At 40.2% G+C, this 15,724-nt stretch overlaps 1 protein-coding gene across 15 annotated transcripts in view; it reads left to right on the forward strand.

Moving 5' to 3' along the window:
• Nucleotides 1–15,724, forward strand: part of HHAT (hedgehog acyltransferase) — a 186,338-nt gene that overhangs the window by 163,289 nt on the left and 7,325 nt on the right. For 9 of the 15 annotated variants that reach the window (XM_086878509.1, XM_086878510.1, XM_086878511.1 and 6 more), the window contains one exon: nucleotides 13,001–15,301. In XM_086878509.1, coding sequence (XP_086734635.1) covers nucleotides 13,001–13,092 — 92 coding nt within the window. In that variant the 3' untranslated portion in view covers nucleotides 13,093–15,301. Of the gene's footprint in view, nucleotides 1–3,595; nucleotides 3,841–4,030; nucleotides 4,092–5,145; nucleotides 5,243–13,000; nucleotides 15,302–15,724 lie in introns of those variants that run through there. The other 6 variants (XM_086878513.1, XM_086878516.1, XM_086878519.1 and 3 more) reach the window with 2 other exon arrangements.

The raw sequence follows: 15,724 nt of genomic DNA on the forward strand, positions 1-15,724 counted from the left end.
TTACGTAAAGTATGTATGATTTTATCCCAGTGCAGGCACAGGGGTGTAACCAACTGCACAGGTCTGCCTGGAGTAACCTCCCTGTACTTGTGCTACAGGAGTAAGTGTTGACCCATCAGCTCTTTTGAAACTGAGACCATGGCAGTGCTGTGCTTGGCCAAGGACACACAGTTTATGAGAGTTTTAATCACTGAAGTTAATTACATCAAGACCTTGTATTACATGTATTACTTTGACAAATTTGTACTGGGTTTGAGATGACACAAATTACTTCCATGACAGTTCATAGATTATTCCAAATTAATGTATAGTCTGATTAGATCTCCATTAATCAAAGACAGTGATTATTTTGTTGAAAATGTTAACATTTACTTAAGACTTTTTGCAGAATTTTTCTACCATCATGTGAGTTCTGCAGGAGTAATTTAGTTATTAATTCAATTCAGCTTTATGTACTGCTGCCTTCATCAAAGAAGCTGGGTACTGACAGCACTTGTATTTAATGTTCTGTTAAGCCTGATTGAGATACAAGATTAAGTCCACTTATATCTGAAAGAGGAAGGCAATAAAATTTTTCTGTATTAATGAGATGACAGCTATAATTAAGCTCCTGGTCAACCTGTGCCAAGCCTACAACTCCTCACTGTAGACTATCTTAAGTCTTCAGGCTGAAACAAAACTGGCATCATTAGCTCTGGAAGAAGGCTCAAAAGACTGGACCTGTTTCTATCTGGTAAAGGCCACTGTAGTTAGTCCTAATGTGATATTACACATTGATCATTTTTGGGGGTCTCTTTTGCCACGTGACCTTTGGTATCTGTTCTGCACGTATGGGATGCATGTATACACCAAAGGCACGAGGCAAGCTGAGCTGTCTGTTGTCCCTGCTGAGGCACACCCAAGTGCTTGTGTTGATGTACAAGCTTTCTTTACTTTTATGACTAAAAATAACCAATAAAGATTTGAAAAAAATATATTGTTATTGAATCTTTCTTACAGTTTACTTTTCTAAAAGAAAGTATTTTTTAACAAGAGTTAAAAGCTTCCCATCTTTTCTGTTGCTGTTTCCCTAGTTGGATTCTGAGTCCACTTGTGACATCTCTTTCTTTTTACTGGAGATCAACTTGATTACTTAAACACTTTAATTTTTCATATTTTTTTTTGTCGAGAGTCATTTGAGTCACTCTTTCGCTCTCGCCCTTCTTTGTTCTTCCATTTATTGTGTTTTAAGGCCTCCATTAGCAGATCAAAATTGAAACACAAATGATGCCACAGCTTCTCAAGTATTCTACCCAAAAATTATAGCATCTGTTTAGTTTGGGTTAGGATTTTAAAAAATTAAGCTACATCACTCTCTGCGGAATAAAATAATAGTTTATTACTATATGTATTATGTAAGCCATAGAAGGGACTTCAGTAAAAAAGGGAAAATAGAGATGTTAGTAAATTGATAATGACCTTGATCCATCTGCCAGGGTAATTTTTCTGCCTTGGTAATTGAAATGTATTTGAATGTGATTGAAAGGTCATCAAGGATGCAAGTCAAAGACTTAAGAACAGTGTCTGATCAAAACATTTAGTATTGTCTTCGACTTTTATGAACGGCTGAAGGACTCTGCCAAATGGTAAATTTTGCTTATTTAATCAGGCTTCTTTGTTACAACAAACTTTGACTGCAGCTGAGCTCTTCACTTGAGGCCAGTACTCACTGAAGGACAGACGAAGGTCTTTTATCCATAGTTATCTTGCAGTTCTGCAGAAAAGTGAATCTGAGGCAAATCCCAATGCAAAGTAATTCTTCAAAGGGGAAGAAGGACTTATCAAGAGCAGTTTTGACCCATATGATGAATACAGTGTGAGCAGATGTGAAGAATGCTAAAACTTGTGTTGGAAAATCTGATCAAAAAACAGCAACTTTCCAAATCTATCGTGGATGTGCCAGTGTCTGTTCAAAAGATTTTTTTAAGGAATTAGTAAGGTGATATATGGTGGCTAGACAATCAGATTGTGCATTTAAGATTTCCAGATAGGGAAAAGAACCAGTAAAACAAACTGATACTTTTCTTTCTAAATGTTCATCTCCTGTGCAAAAATCAGCTGCATTCAGTGACGATGCATAAAATTTGAGAAGCTCTTCCATTTCATCCAGAATATTTACTTCAGCATAAGGCATTGATTCTTAGTAATAATTCATGTAGAATCAGTAGAAGAGCCAACTGAAAATAAAGAAGGGAAGAAAATGAACCTTCTGTCCTCTCTAGTATGTATGCTAATTACTGCCAAAGAAATTGGCATTACTCTTCTTGTCAAGATGGGGAGTGACACTGTCTTCAGAAGATAAGCGGCCTATTTCAGCAGGGTGAGTCATATACCCTGTCCCCCTGCCCCACCCCCAGCAAAAAAACAGGCAGTCTTTTGGTTCTTCTCCAGCTAGATTGGGTAAACTATGGACACTCTGCACTCTGTCCTTCTTCAACACTGGCTTTGCCCATGCCCAGCCAGCCTCTGTAGCCACTGTGTTCTTTTGGGCATCTTGCTGTTTTAATTTAAAAATGAGGATGTGGGGAAGTGTTGTTTTGACATGTAGTGATTGTAAACAAAGATATTTGATTGCAGCTGGGGCCTGCTTGAGATGCAGTATTCATTAATTAGCCCAAATTTATCTGTAAAATAGCTAATCCATGTAGCCACACCATTGCACATGAACTGTGGTCTGAAATCAGATCTGATCCAGTTCTGTTCTATTGGATCCTCTGAGCTGATGCGACGGTGCCTGGATTAATTAATTATTCTGGTTATGCGGCTGATCCCATAAAGGCAGCGTGCACCACACACGCTGGGGAAAGATTTGCAGAGATGATTGTTTAGCAGAGACTGTACATATGGAAATTTGTTCTCATTTCTTCCTTTGTGCTATCCCATTTACAAATGGAAATGACTGCTTCGTAGCCAGTTCTCATTATATTTCTCTCCCAGGAGATGTGAAATTAGCACTAGGAGAAATCCCAGGGTGGTTGGGAGCGAAGTGCAGTCTCTGCCATTAAGGCTGCCCCACCAGGAGGGGAAGCAGGGAGTTAGTGAGGCTGGCAGGATCCTGCTCTCTCCAACATGTCTTGGCCAGGGACAGAAGAAGAAGAGGAAACTAGTTGAATGGTATTGTGCTCATGTACATAAATGGATCCCTCCAGAGAGGGGTAGGTATATGCTGGTTTGGAGCAAAATGTGAATATTGGCGTTACTAACAGTCATGCTGAAGATTTGCTGCACCACTTTTTATTACACTGAGTAGCAGAGCCCAGGTGGGACAGAGGGTATAACAGCCATGCATCAGATCATGCTCCTTGCTCATTTTAGTGGGCCAGAGAAGCACGTGGAAAGATGGTATCTCATTGCACTAAACTGCACTTCGTTAAATAAGGCAATTTAGACATAGGTGAAAGGTTTCTGGCAAGGCATGGTAATTCTATAACTTTGTTATGGTTTTATGTAATGGAAAGGTTGTGAGGGTTTGTGTTTTTTTCCTTCTAGAAAAGGGAATATGCTGGTAAAGATATAACAATTTTAAAAGATGGGGTTTCATGAGATCTTTTTGTAGTTGCAGACGTGTTTCTGTATATGCTTTGCTACGCCAGTGCAGCCATCTTACCTGAAAGGAACATTGTGAGTGATCCCCTCCAGCAGCTGCTCAGGAAGCTTGCTTAAAACAGGGAAGCTAGGCTGTTAGAAGATTTAAAACTTCCCATGTACATTCCACTAAGCAAGCTACAAGGCAAAGAAGGGTTGTATCCCTCAGTATCAGCTTGGATTGATGGAATGGTTTCGATCTCCATGACCACACTGGTAAGTTACTCATTCAGATTTGTGCAGATCACACTTCCTCCCCTTGGGAGGCTGCTTACTGGTCTGATACCAGATCCCAGAAAAGCAGAGCAGAGCTTAGGAAATGAGATCCCTGCCCTTGGAAGTGCTGGCAGATTTTCCATGTTGATATAGCTGCTTGGGTATTTTTAATCTGTATTTTCTGACACAGGTGATGAATGGTTTACCACCTCTTGCTTCAGATAACCTCTGTGCTTACACAGCTCACCCAGGTAGGCCTGTATTTTTAGGTACTCTCTGGGCTCTGTGTTGCCCAGTTCATACAGATGGCAGAAAATAAGGTATTCCCTCCCCAGATTCAGTACATGTACCCTTGAAATCCAGAATGTGTTTTCTGAGAGTATACAAGCAAATTTTCTAATTTTGTCCTTGAAGTCAATTAAATATTGACATCATTCAAGGAATTTTAAACTAGTTTTTTCCTTTGTTTCAGGTAGTCTTGATGATGGACTAACACAGAATTGTTTCCCCAATAAAATGAAAATGAATGTACTCTTATCCACAAACTATCTATAACTGAACTATTTTACTGATAAATCTTCTGTTCAGTTGCTATGATTCTATGGGCTGCAGCAGGGTCAGGTCAATTTGTGCAGATGAGAAGTGAAAAAGACGTTCTATCAAAAAGTGGTCAACTGAGGCAATCGTGTTTGGGCCTTTTGCTCCAGATAACTTGTGTGCAACAATTCCATTTCACGGCGTATGCCACCAGTGGGATGGAGATTGTTTGTTGTCAAGGTTTTGTCTCCAGGCACCACTGTCTTTCCAGGGCTGCCTCCCTAAATCTGCATCAGCCCTTTTCTTTACCCTTTGGTGACTCTGTGAAAACAAGACACAATCAGAATGGGAGTAACTTCATACAGCCTGAGACCAGCAGTTCAAAATGCCTTAGTCCTGCATCGATTGCTACAGCTCAGTAAACAACTGCAAGATTGCCTGGTTACCTTATCTGTGCACTTCCATCCCTCAAGATATTTGTATTTCTGTTAAGTGAGAACTCAGCTCAATGACCTCACTTGTAGTGTTAGCTTTACACTGATATAGCAATTATCAAAATGCAGTGTTCATGTAAATTAACACTGTGCACTCAGCCCTTCTCTGACTGCATTAAGCTCTAGTAGTTAATATAATTTTTATTCATGGAGCATTTCAGCTACAAGAGCTCTGCGATAAGGAGTTGTAGTTTGTTTGTTGCTAATGTAGCTGGTTGTAAATACTTGTTAAATTTGTCACAATGTCTGCTTTTTTCCTAATAATGCTGTGAAGACACAAGACAGCACCATGGAATAGCTGCAATGGTCTTGGAATATGAGTGGTTTTGAGGATGAAAAGGAAAAATGGCATATTAAGAAATGGGTTGCAGGTAGGAAGGAGATTGTGAATAATTAATCTTTAAATCATTCTTCATATTTAAAAATTAATTATTTTACGGTAATTTAAGCGTCTTTTATTTATGACCACTTCAGGGTACCTTAGCCAGAAATCACATTGAGGAAATAAATTATAGTGCTTCACCCTTTTACCCAAATGTTTGCTTGCTGGTGATTGATGGCACGTGCCTGAATCCCTGGTTTAAATCCTCTTCTTTTGTGAGCATATAGCCTTGATTTCTCAAGGGCTCCCTGGCACTAAAAGGCAAGAGAAGGAATTTCATTGTATGTGAAAAGCCTGACACACAAACCTAAATCCAAGAACCCCAGCTAGACTGGTACAGAAATCTTCCTGAAATTTGAAGCTCTAGCAGAGGGGAAGTTCATTCACCTTTCTGCTCAGCATGTCTCTCTATATATAACATGGGCATCTTCTGCTCAGTGAGAGGCAGATGCTCACCTCAGGATCCTGCCAGGCAACAGCAACGTTCCCAGCTCTGGCTTTGGGATGTTCATGTTCTCCTGGGGAGTTAACTCTTAATTCTCCCATTTCATCTTAAAACTGTAACAAAATGAGCTCCTGGTTCTGATGTTTCCATTGGTATATATAACATTCAGCAGATAATTACAACTGAAAAATGCCCTAAAATCTTTGCAGCTCTCATCTATATGTACTTGTTGATACCATATTTAAGGAAATTCTGTTGGGAATACCTGAGTAGACATTTAATGATAAATATAGTATTGCCCTAAGCCAGATATATTACTGAAATGTTTGCTTTGCAGAACACTTCATAGAGGTAGCTCTTTTGCCTTGCTTCTGGATGAAGATGGATCTTTGTTTATGATAATGCTTTTAGAAGCTTTTGTCTCTGTTCTAAAAATAAATGAGCATTAAGATTTCATAGTTTCTGAGCTTTGATTTCATATTAGCTGTGTGTAGTTCTCAATTTAAGACATGGGAGGAGAGGGAAGGTTGCTTCTGATTTACAGATTCGCCCCTTCATAATCTGGAAACTAAAGCTGGTTGGTTGGATTTTTTTCCCTTTCTCATTAGCAATTTTGGCAGGAAGATTCCGACAGGCAGTTTTCATCACTCTTCCTTACTGTTAATTCAAAGTCAGCAGTAGCATGAATATGATTCTTTTGATTTTTGTTGAATTACTCCAGAGTCAACTTGATATGCATGAGACCACAATTACTGCCTAAAATATCAGGCTTTTTTCAACTGCCTGGCTCTGCTGGGAAAACTAGTAGAGGGTAAAAATGTATTTGAAAACATGAAGCAGAAGGCATAACTCCTGTGAAATTTTTTGGGCTTTATACAAGGGTTAGGAGTAAAAATGCTTAAGGTAGGATAATACAACAAAAACACGCCAAGAAATATAAAGTTATCCTTCTCATATCATGTGATACATACTGTGGAAATAATCCTTCTAGTCCACATTGTGCAGCATCTGGAGAGCTGGCAGTGGTGATGGTTGGTTAGCATTAAATGAAGTTCTAGCTCCAAAGAGGTAGCTCTAGCTCCATGCAGGCAGGCATACCCTGAATGGATACCTGCATCCCAAAACCATTTACCAACAAACAGCACAGTGTGGTGGTTGTGGGGGTTTTTGTTTTGGTTTTGTTGTTTGTTTTTTTTTCATATACTTACTTAGTGCAATGAAAATAGTTTTGGCATCATCACTGAATTGTGTTGGGGGGTGCTTTATAAAAGTTATAGGTTAGACCAATCTTGTGAGCTCTACCTATGAATTTATTTGCAACTTATCTAATTAAAAGAAAAAACCGTGGTCAGCAACCTTAGCCCTGACGTAGGTTAAAGTGATGTCTTGTTGCTTAATAAAGTCTTTGTCAACACACAACTTTCTTCAGTGCCATCAAACATAAAAGTAAAATTATTTTAGCTATGGTAAAGCCTGATTCCATGCACAGTAAGAACACAGGAGAGCCACAACTTATGTGACTTCTGTCTACTAAATCCAACCTATCTGTATTATGAGAACACTAAGAGACTTTGGATTTTTGCTTTCAGTAATGCTGATCTGAATGATTTGTGGTCATCCTGTGTTGCAGCTGATGGTCTTGTACTGTTATCTCTCCATTTTCAGTTTTTCACCACAGTGATAAGTACTCACTTAGCAACAGATGTAAGCATTCTTCAGGATGGTATGATTTAAAATTCACATAAGTAGACTGCTACATTACACATTTGTTTAATGCCTTTTGATGGAAATTGCTTCATGTCTATTGAAGAGGCAGCTTTTGTGGTTACTGCCAGTGTACCTGGCTGAGGTTCAGGTCTAGACCTGGAAGCTTAGAATTTTGTCCTTCGCAGTCATGTTTCTAGATGGTGCATGGGACAGATCTGAGTTATCCTTACAGCACTTCCCTGAGTTTCCTTTGAAATACTACCTATTGTACAGTAATACTTATTATTTATTAATATTTGAACCTTTTCCACACCCACCAACTAGAGTGTCTTCAATGCCTGTAAATCTGTAGGAATAGTTCTGGTCAGCCTTACCTAATCTCCCAAGCTGGTTCCCCTTGGCTGAGCTCCTCTGCTCCCAAGCTGCACAATGGATGGAGGGGAAATACGTGGGAGCTGTTAGCTGGGGGCTCATGATGGGGCAAGGTGGCGTCCTGAATTTATAGACCCTGTGACTGTGTGCTGCTTTACATGGGGTGGGAGGATGGAGATGCCCAGCTGGGACTTGGAGGGCTGTGTGTTGGCTGGCAGAATTTATTGCCTGTCCTTTGACACATGTGCAATGTGGAGGCTGAAAGTAGCAGCAAAAAAACCTGCTCTGAATCAGGCTAGGGCTTTGCTACAACACAGCTGAAAACAGGTAGAGTTTTACTTTTCGAAATATCCGAAGACTAATTTGGTATCAAAACTGCACCATGTTTGTAACACATGCTGTGTGCCATTCCCTGCTGTAATGGTTAGAAGTCCACCTGGAAGTGACAAAAAGACACTAAAATAAAATTTAAAAATGCAGAGTTTATCTAGCCCAACATTTGGAGATGCTCCATGTGGATTTTTTTTTCAGAAAAAGTGGTATTTTTACTGATCCTCTAAGTATGTTAGTAATTGTAGGTAAGAGATGTCTTGGCCTCAAATCTGGTTTGCTTTGGCTTTTTATTATGCTTGACAGACTGGTGCCTGTTCCCCCTCCTTCCCACCCTTGTGTCTCTTTAATTCCACTTTACAGAGGAATTGCTTCAGTGTCTTTGTCACATTTGAACTTTTGTTTAAGAATAAATTTTCCTGAGTGCTAAGCCTTACAGCAACTTAGGTACTTCCAAATCAAAGTCAGAGTAGATGTATGCTCCTGTAGCCAAGCTTTTCAGGGAGATTAGTTCTTCTGACTTCAATTGATTTAATAACTACTCTACACTTGAAGACTTCTGAGGACTGTGCAGCCAAGGCACATCTAAAAATAACATTTAGGTCCAAGAACCACTAAGGCAGTTTTAGAAAATGCAAAACATAACTGCAGCCCCTTTCTCTTACATCTCACGGGTTGGAAGGGAACAAAGGACTGTTTTGTAGTGTTTTGATGATGGTATGCCCTGGATATGCCCAAAACATTGCCAGTGTGATTCTTTGTCATTGCTGATGAGGAGATTTGAAAGAATTTCCTTCTGGATACATGATTAAATGTTGGTTCAAATGATTTGAACTGAGGTAATAAGGATATAACTGGTCTTTTGAGAGTCTGTGATCCAGACTCTTCAGCTGAATGCTTAGTTTTACCCCACTCCTGTAAAAATCCAGAATGTGCTAGAAATAAGACCTTTTCTAGTCATTTGCAAAGTATGCAGAAATACTTGGGAATGAGAGATAAGAAGCTGAAAGAGTAACTCCAAAAGCTGTTCCTGTTGCAGCAAGTTTGTATCAATTCTGTCTGGATCATGTAATGAAAACAAGTCTTCTGCTCATTAGGCTGAAAGCTGACTGCATAACATACTAAAATGCGTTTTTAACCAGCAAGACTCCTGGAAAGTCCATGAGCTGTGTTGGACAGAGCAGTGCCACAGGCCTAGCTGGGGCTGAAGACTTCTCTGGGAGGAGGTTGTGGGATGGATGGATGGATGGATGGATGGATGGATGGATGGATGGATGGATGGATGGATGGATGGATGAAGTACTGCTGCTACCTCTTCACAAAATTTGCACTCCTCCTCACAAAGGAGCTTATATTTAATGTTTTGTGTGGTAGCATATCTCACCATAACCAGAGAATTTGGTTGTGATTTTCACTCAGTGCTCCTTTGTTAAAAGTGATATCCAGCTGTCTTAAAAGAAATTTGTGCAGGTAAAGCTCACAAACCTTACTGGATTTTCAAACAGCATATTAACTAGTCCTTGTATCTACAAACAGCATATGTTAATGAACACAAATTCATCTTTCTGTGAAAAAAATTATGACAATCTGTGTAGTCCCATGAAACTCAGCCTTCAAGCCCAAAATCAAATTACTGAAACCAGTTGAGAAACTGTAAGATTTAAGGTGATATGTGACATGATTTTGAATAGACAGGCTTAACTCAGTCATTTCATAAGAGCCTAGTGCTTGATCTGAAACCAATAATGTTTTGGAGAGTACATTCTATGTATGACTTTATAGAGAGATACTGATCTAGAATGCAGGCATGTATGCTGCCAGGTAGAGTTTGGAGACTGGTACAGCACAGGTGAGGGTGCAGTGGTTTAAGGGGATTAGGTAAAGCTGAGGAGTCCCCAAAAAGAAGAGCCCCCTGAATGGTGTCTGACAGTAGGAGCAGAATGAGAGGCAGCAGAAGGCCTGAGGTAGGAACATACCTTAAGATGCTGGCCCAGGGTAAAAGGAGGAAATTTCCTTGGAACTGTGGATCCAAGGCCATCAGTACTGTTTGGTTGCTTGGGTTTACAAGGAGAAACCGTGGAAGCCAGAAAAGGATTCTGTGACCTTACCTTGCAAGAGAGCAGCTCGTGCTGCTGTTTTATTATGGAGGTCACCTACAAGGAAAAACACACTCTGGGCAGAATTTGAAATTGCAGCCTTGCTGGATTAGCATTGCTCCACGTGTCCTTCCCTACATCATCACCTTCTGGAGACCAACTTCTTCAGATTTTTCAATGACTTTATTGTATATCCAGTCCTAAAATGGAATAGATGAGTGAAAACAGTTTAAAAGTCCCCTGCTTGATTCAGGCTGGCCTTGGGCTTCTCAAGTGTGGATACACCTGTGCAAATCTGCCTTGAGTGAGCTGGAGCTAATCTAGGATTGCCAAGGAGCAGAGCATGATGCCTTTGCTTCACTCACATGCATTTCCACCCACTTACCAGCACTGCACGTGGTTCCAGTATGGTAAGAAAGGGCAAGGCCCCCTTACCCCTGCTTGGAGCTGCCTCCTACTTGTGCAGCAAGAAATGCCCCTGGGATTGTGCAGCACCTTCTTGAAGAACACTAACAAGATTAAATTTTTTAAAATCCCCTTATCCTTTACCCATATTGGGGTCACTTTGTCTTCCCCCTTCCTTCTCACCTTCGTTAGATCAGGAGATGATGTGCTGAATGCCATCCCTGACACTACAGGACAGACTCCCTGCTTTTCAGGAGGATTACCACAAGCTTGAATATAGTGGCTAAGAACCCTGTGAACCCAGGTTTTGGGCACTGTGGAGGAATATTATCAGAAATCTAAGACATCTAGAAAATATTTCCAGTGCAGATCTCTAATATGCTGGTTGGGGAGAGCAAGCAAGTCATCCACTGTTGGCACATTTTCTGTGTGCCAGAGCTTTACAGTATTTAAAAATGCAAAACATGTAACTAGCAAATTTCCAAAGTGCCCGTAAAACACAAGAACAATTCTAGACTCAGTCCTCTTTTAATTTTCTGGCTCTGTCTGTATAAAGCAGCCACCACAATATTGCTGCCAGAAGAGGTATGTTTTTATTACATCTATTGACATACTTTCACATGCAATTTTAGCAGAGACAAAGCACAGCTGGGCTTTAGCTTGCTATTGAAGGTAAAACCCAATCTGCAGTAGGCTAATTTCACTGAAATAAAACCAAGTCTTTTATGGTTAAAAATCCCTTTGGAGATACCTCAGCAAATTTGTTTTGTGAAACAAATAATTAAACAAAAGTATAATTTCACTTCAGGGTGTTGTGAAGACAAGGGATTAATATTTGTAAATGTCTCCATGAAAATCAGGTTACAGGACTGTATTTCACCACAAAGCAAGGTGAGAATATATATATATATATATATATATATAATCATGAAACAAGTACCGTTATTCACAGCAGGGGGATGCAACTTTTTCTGAACCTGTTCCAGGGTGAAGTGTGACACTGCCCAGCTCTTGGAGCACAGAGGAAGGGTCCCAGCACATGCCATCCCCAGGAGTGCAGGACTGAGTCTGGGGCTGTGAATTCTGCTGTGAGCAGAGTGTTGAGCTAAGGCTCAGCTGGATGTGAGCACAATTAAACTGTCTGGAATTAGCTTGGAGGCTGAACAAAACCAGCCTGCAAAGTGCCTTGTAAATATACCTTCAGAAAGAGCTCCTCCTGGAGTATCATGCTGTGCAGAGGTTATGGCTTCTCTCCATCCCTTCTTCCAGGCCAAAGGGGAATCTCATGTCTGCCAGTAGGTTTCTTTAGATCAGAGTTTTCCCCAAGAAGGGCAGCTTTTCTTTCAGAAGCAGATAATGGTAGTTCTAGGACAGCATGCAGACAAACCATTCATGCACATGACCAAAATTTTTATGTCAACAAAAAATGCCATTCAAACACCTTCCTCTCTGTCCCCTTTCCCCAGACAACACACACTAGAAAACATCAGGGCCTAGCATTGAGGATTTCAACCTGTAAGATTTAAATTTCATAAATTCTAGAGAAAGGAGGAGAATGGAAAAAGGAAATAGAGGTGTCAGGAAGGCTATCAAGGAATGCAAAATTATTTACTTGATAACAGACTTTTCAAATTATTTACAGCTCCACTGGAAAGCAATAGACCTTTTGGCTTGTGACCTCCTGCTTACTGCTGTTTGCTGTGATAAGTTTGAGTGAAAAGGTGGTGGCTTTTGCTAAAAAGCAAAAATAATGAAACTTTATTTCCCCAGAAAAGGCTTTATATATTGGAAGAGTCTTTATAGTTAAAAAATAACCTGGGCATCAGGCAAATCAGGCAGAGAGGTCTGTCTGTTCTTCACTGACACACATTACCTGTTAGTGGGCTGTAGAGGGGTATATCAGACCTTACACCCAGATTCCTTTTGCAGAACAGATTTTTAATTGTTTAAAATAGATTTTGTTTTAGAATTGTTTTAGAATTGTTTAGAATAGATTTTTAATTGTCCAGATTTTTAATAATCTTCATTGTGGCTATATATCCCTTTGTGCCTAGGAAGCATCATAGCCAGCTTAAAGCATCAGGGTTCATTGGGGAAATCTGCTTGATAGATCCAAAGGAAAGGATCAAAACAGACCTTTGTAATTCAACAGGAATAAATCTGGTCCAACTCCCTGAAAACGAGAAAGACAAGGACTGCCAGGGGGTCAGGCAACCTTGGAGCTTAGACAATTTTACTTTGCAAATTTTGTGGGTTGACTCTACTTACTTATGAGACTGAATTGCTAATAAAATTAATTAGAAGCATTATAAATTGGTCATCCCAAGAGTATTTCTACTTGAAGTAGTCATTAATTATTCTGACTAGAATTGTCTGTCTTTTCTATTTATAGGCTGGCCATGGGCGACACTGACTGTTCTTGGGTTCCTGTACTGCTATTCTCATGTTGGAATTGAATGGGAGCAGAAGTACACTGCATATTAAGAATGATGCAAACAATTAAGGCAGGTTGATGGTTTTTCTACACTGGATATTCTATCTTCACAAGGGTGAGCCAGACCAAGTCTTCAGTCCATGTATTAAAACCAAAAGCTCATTTAATTGATTCTGTATTGCAAATGCAGTAATTGAACTGCAGAAACACTGATGGGCTGCAGCTGGGGGTGGGGAGAAATTATGAAGCATTTTAAATTATGTTATTTTTGTAAAACGGGATCTTTGTGACTCTGTACATCAGAAGTGTGCATCTCAGAACAGGTATCTTATATATGTTGAGGGTTGTTTTCATGTTTTCCTGCCTATTTTGAGATATTGAAGAAAAAAATAAATTCTACCTTGGAGAATTCAAAAAGCCCAATCTCTCAGAAATGGTGTCCAGGGGCATGTAGGGCTGTGCCCTGCACTTACACTACTCCGTGAAGGGCATGATGCTCATCAGTTCTTCTTGATTGCTTTCTGACATAAGCTAGAACATTTTGTATTCTCATTGACTGGAGTAGTTCTGCCTTAAGCTACTTTTTCACCTACTGTAGCAAAGCCTACTTTTTCTTTTTAATGTCTTCATTTAAAATCTTGCCTTTAAAATAACACCTTTTTGGTAACCTTAGAAATGGTTTTGTTTCTTTAAAAAGAGTGAGTAGGGAGAAAGGTCTTTTCTTAAAGAACAGCTTTCCTTTTTAATCAAATAAGCTCTTAAAGCTCCTTGGGCTTTAAGTGGTCTCTGCCTTGTCTTAGAGCTAAAGTATTAAATACTACCTTTATTTTGGGGCTAATACCACCTTTGAACGTTGAGTCTGCCTCTTGTATTGTTCTGTTACAAAAGGAGATATCTCCAGTCTGGGTGAATAGTAAATCTGTTCAGTCTGCTTCATTCTGTGGTGTCCAAGCAATCAGCTCCTGCAATATATTGCAGATACCCTGGGAGGAACTTTTTAAGAGCTTTAGAAAAAAAACCAGAATGGTCCAATACAGTGGCACCAAATTAGCTGGAGCTTTATATCCTTTGGCTACAGCCAGACCTGTAACAGCAGCATCTTTTCCCAAAGGTTGTATTGTCCAAAGCTGGGAAGGTCACACCTACAGGTGTCCAGGTTGCAGGTTGCTTTGGCACATGTTGTTTTCTAAGGGGAGACCCTTCCCCTGTCTGATATTACGGGCGTCTCCTACACTGTTCTGTTTTAAACTGACACTGAAGAGCAGCCAGAAGACCTTTAGTCTTTCTAAAAGTTAGACACTCCCCCTAACCATGGTCAAAAGGCCACAAGTTCTGGAGTAGACTTCTTCCAAAAGCAGCTTCCTCCACCCAAAGCATGTCAAAACTTGTTCCATGCCCCTGGCAGACATTTCAGCCTGTTGGGAATTAGTATCCTACTGTCCATCACTCCTGCAGCTTCAGCCAAGTCTGATTTAACTTATCCATTCAACAAGAAATTCAGTTTCTGAGACAGGCTTCTGCTCATTGCCTGCATTTCTGATGTCTCTACTGCTCACAACTATGGCAGCCTTCTTGTTACCCTCCATTTATTCCTGAAGAAATAAGGGCAGAGGCTTCAGCTCTCTGTCCATGCAGAGAAAAGCCCATCTCTTGCTGTTTCAAAGCAGAATCTCCAGCCTTTTATTTGAAGAGTCCCCCAGCTCCCCCACCATGAGAATGCCATGATTTCCCCTGGAAGCCATTTCTAGGAGACACCGTGGCCTGTTGAAAATAACTTACCTTGAACGCTGCCTGGCCAAAGACATGGCTCTCGTGACTGACTGACTGACAGAGAGAAACCACAGGGATTCTCTCTGCCACAGAGTATATGGCTCTAAGCCTCTGAATTTACTAAAAAGATCTGAGATTGGCTTCCATTTTGGGGCAGCACTGAGCTAAGGGCAAGAACTTTCTCAGACTTTGCTCAAACTTTGTAATTAAATGGAATTACCATTAGAGCAAAAATTCATGAATCTGTTCAAAGTCTTATTGATTACCATTATTACATGAACTGAAGTGCTACTGAGTGATTGGATTCCAATTTGTATGTATGCAGAACTTCCGTCTCCAATATGGAAATGACCCTGAAGGTCATATAGAGCATGCTTATTTCTGAACTAAAATGGTTTTCTGGGTTTTTTTTGGTGCTTTCTATATCTTTTATAATTTTGTAAGTTTTTCTGTTTCTATAAATAAAGCTGAAATGGACTGTTGGCTTGAGAGCTGTCTTGGGAAACTATAGTCTTTTGTAAGAAAAACATGCATTCCACTGTTGTGGAGAAACACTGCTATGCACTGGAAGCCTGCAGGATGGGAGCAATGCAGACTGGTCACTTTTCTCCCTGTTGTGCACTGCATGGAACATGCCTTCCCTAATGGTGTGAGTTTAAAAAGCAAATAAGCCTTTTGTGGCTGGCTTAAGGAAAGACTTCAGCATGTGAAGTTTCTGAGAAGAGCAGCATGCACATAAAATGATGCTTCCCACTCACAAAGTTCCTTCTTAGTCCTGCATATACAGCAGCTGTCAGCATGGGGTGCATTCAGTCAGGCACCACACAACTCTCCACCTGAAGCACTCCAAACTTGCAGTTCACTTACTCCTTGAGCTTGGAGACACATTCCTCAGCATGGCCTGAGAAGTGA

This window comes from Cyanistes caeruleus, chromosome 2 (genome assembly GCF_971803275.1).
Source record: "Cyanistes caeruleus chromosome 2, bCyaCae1.hap1.1, whole genome shotgun sequence".
Taxonomy (NCBI): domain Eukaryota; kingdom Metazoa; phylum Chordata; class Aves; order Passeriformes; family Paridae; genus Cyanistes; species Cyanistes caeruleus.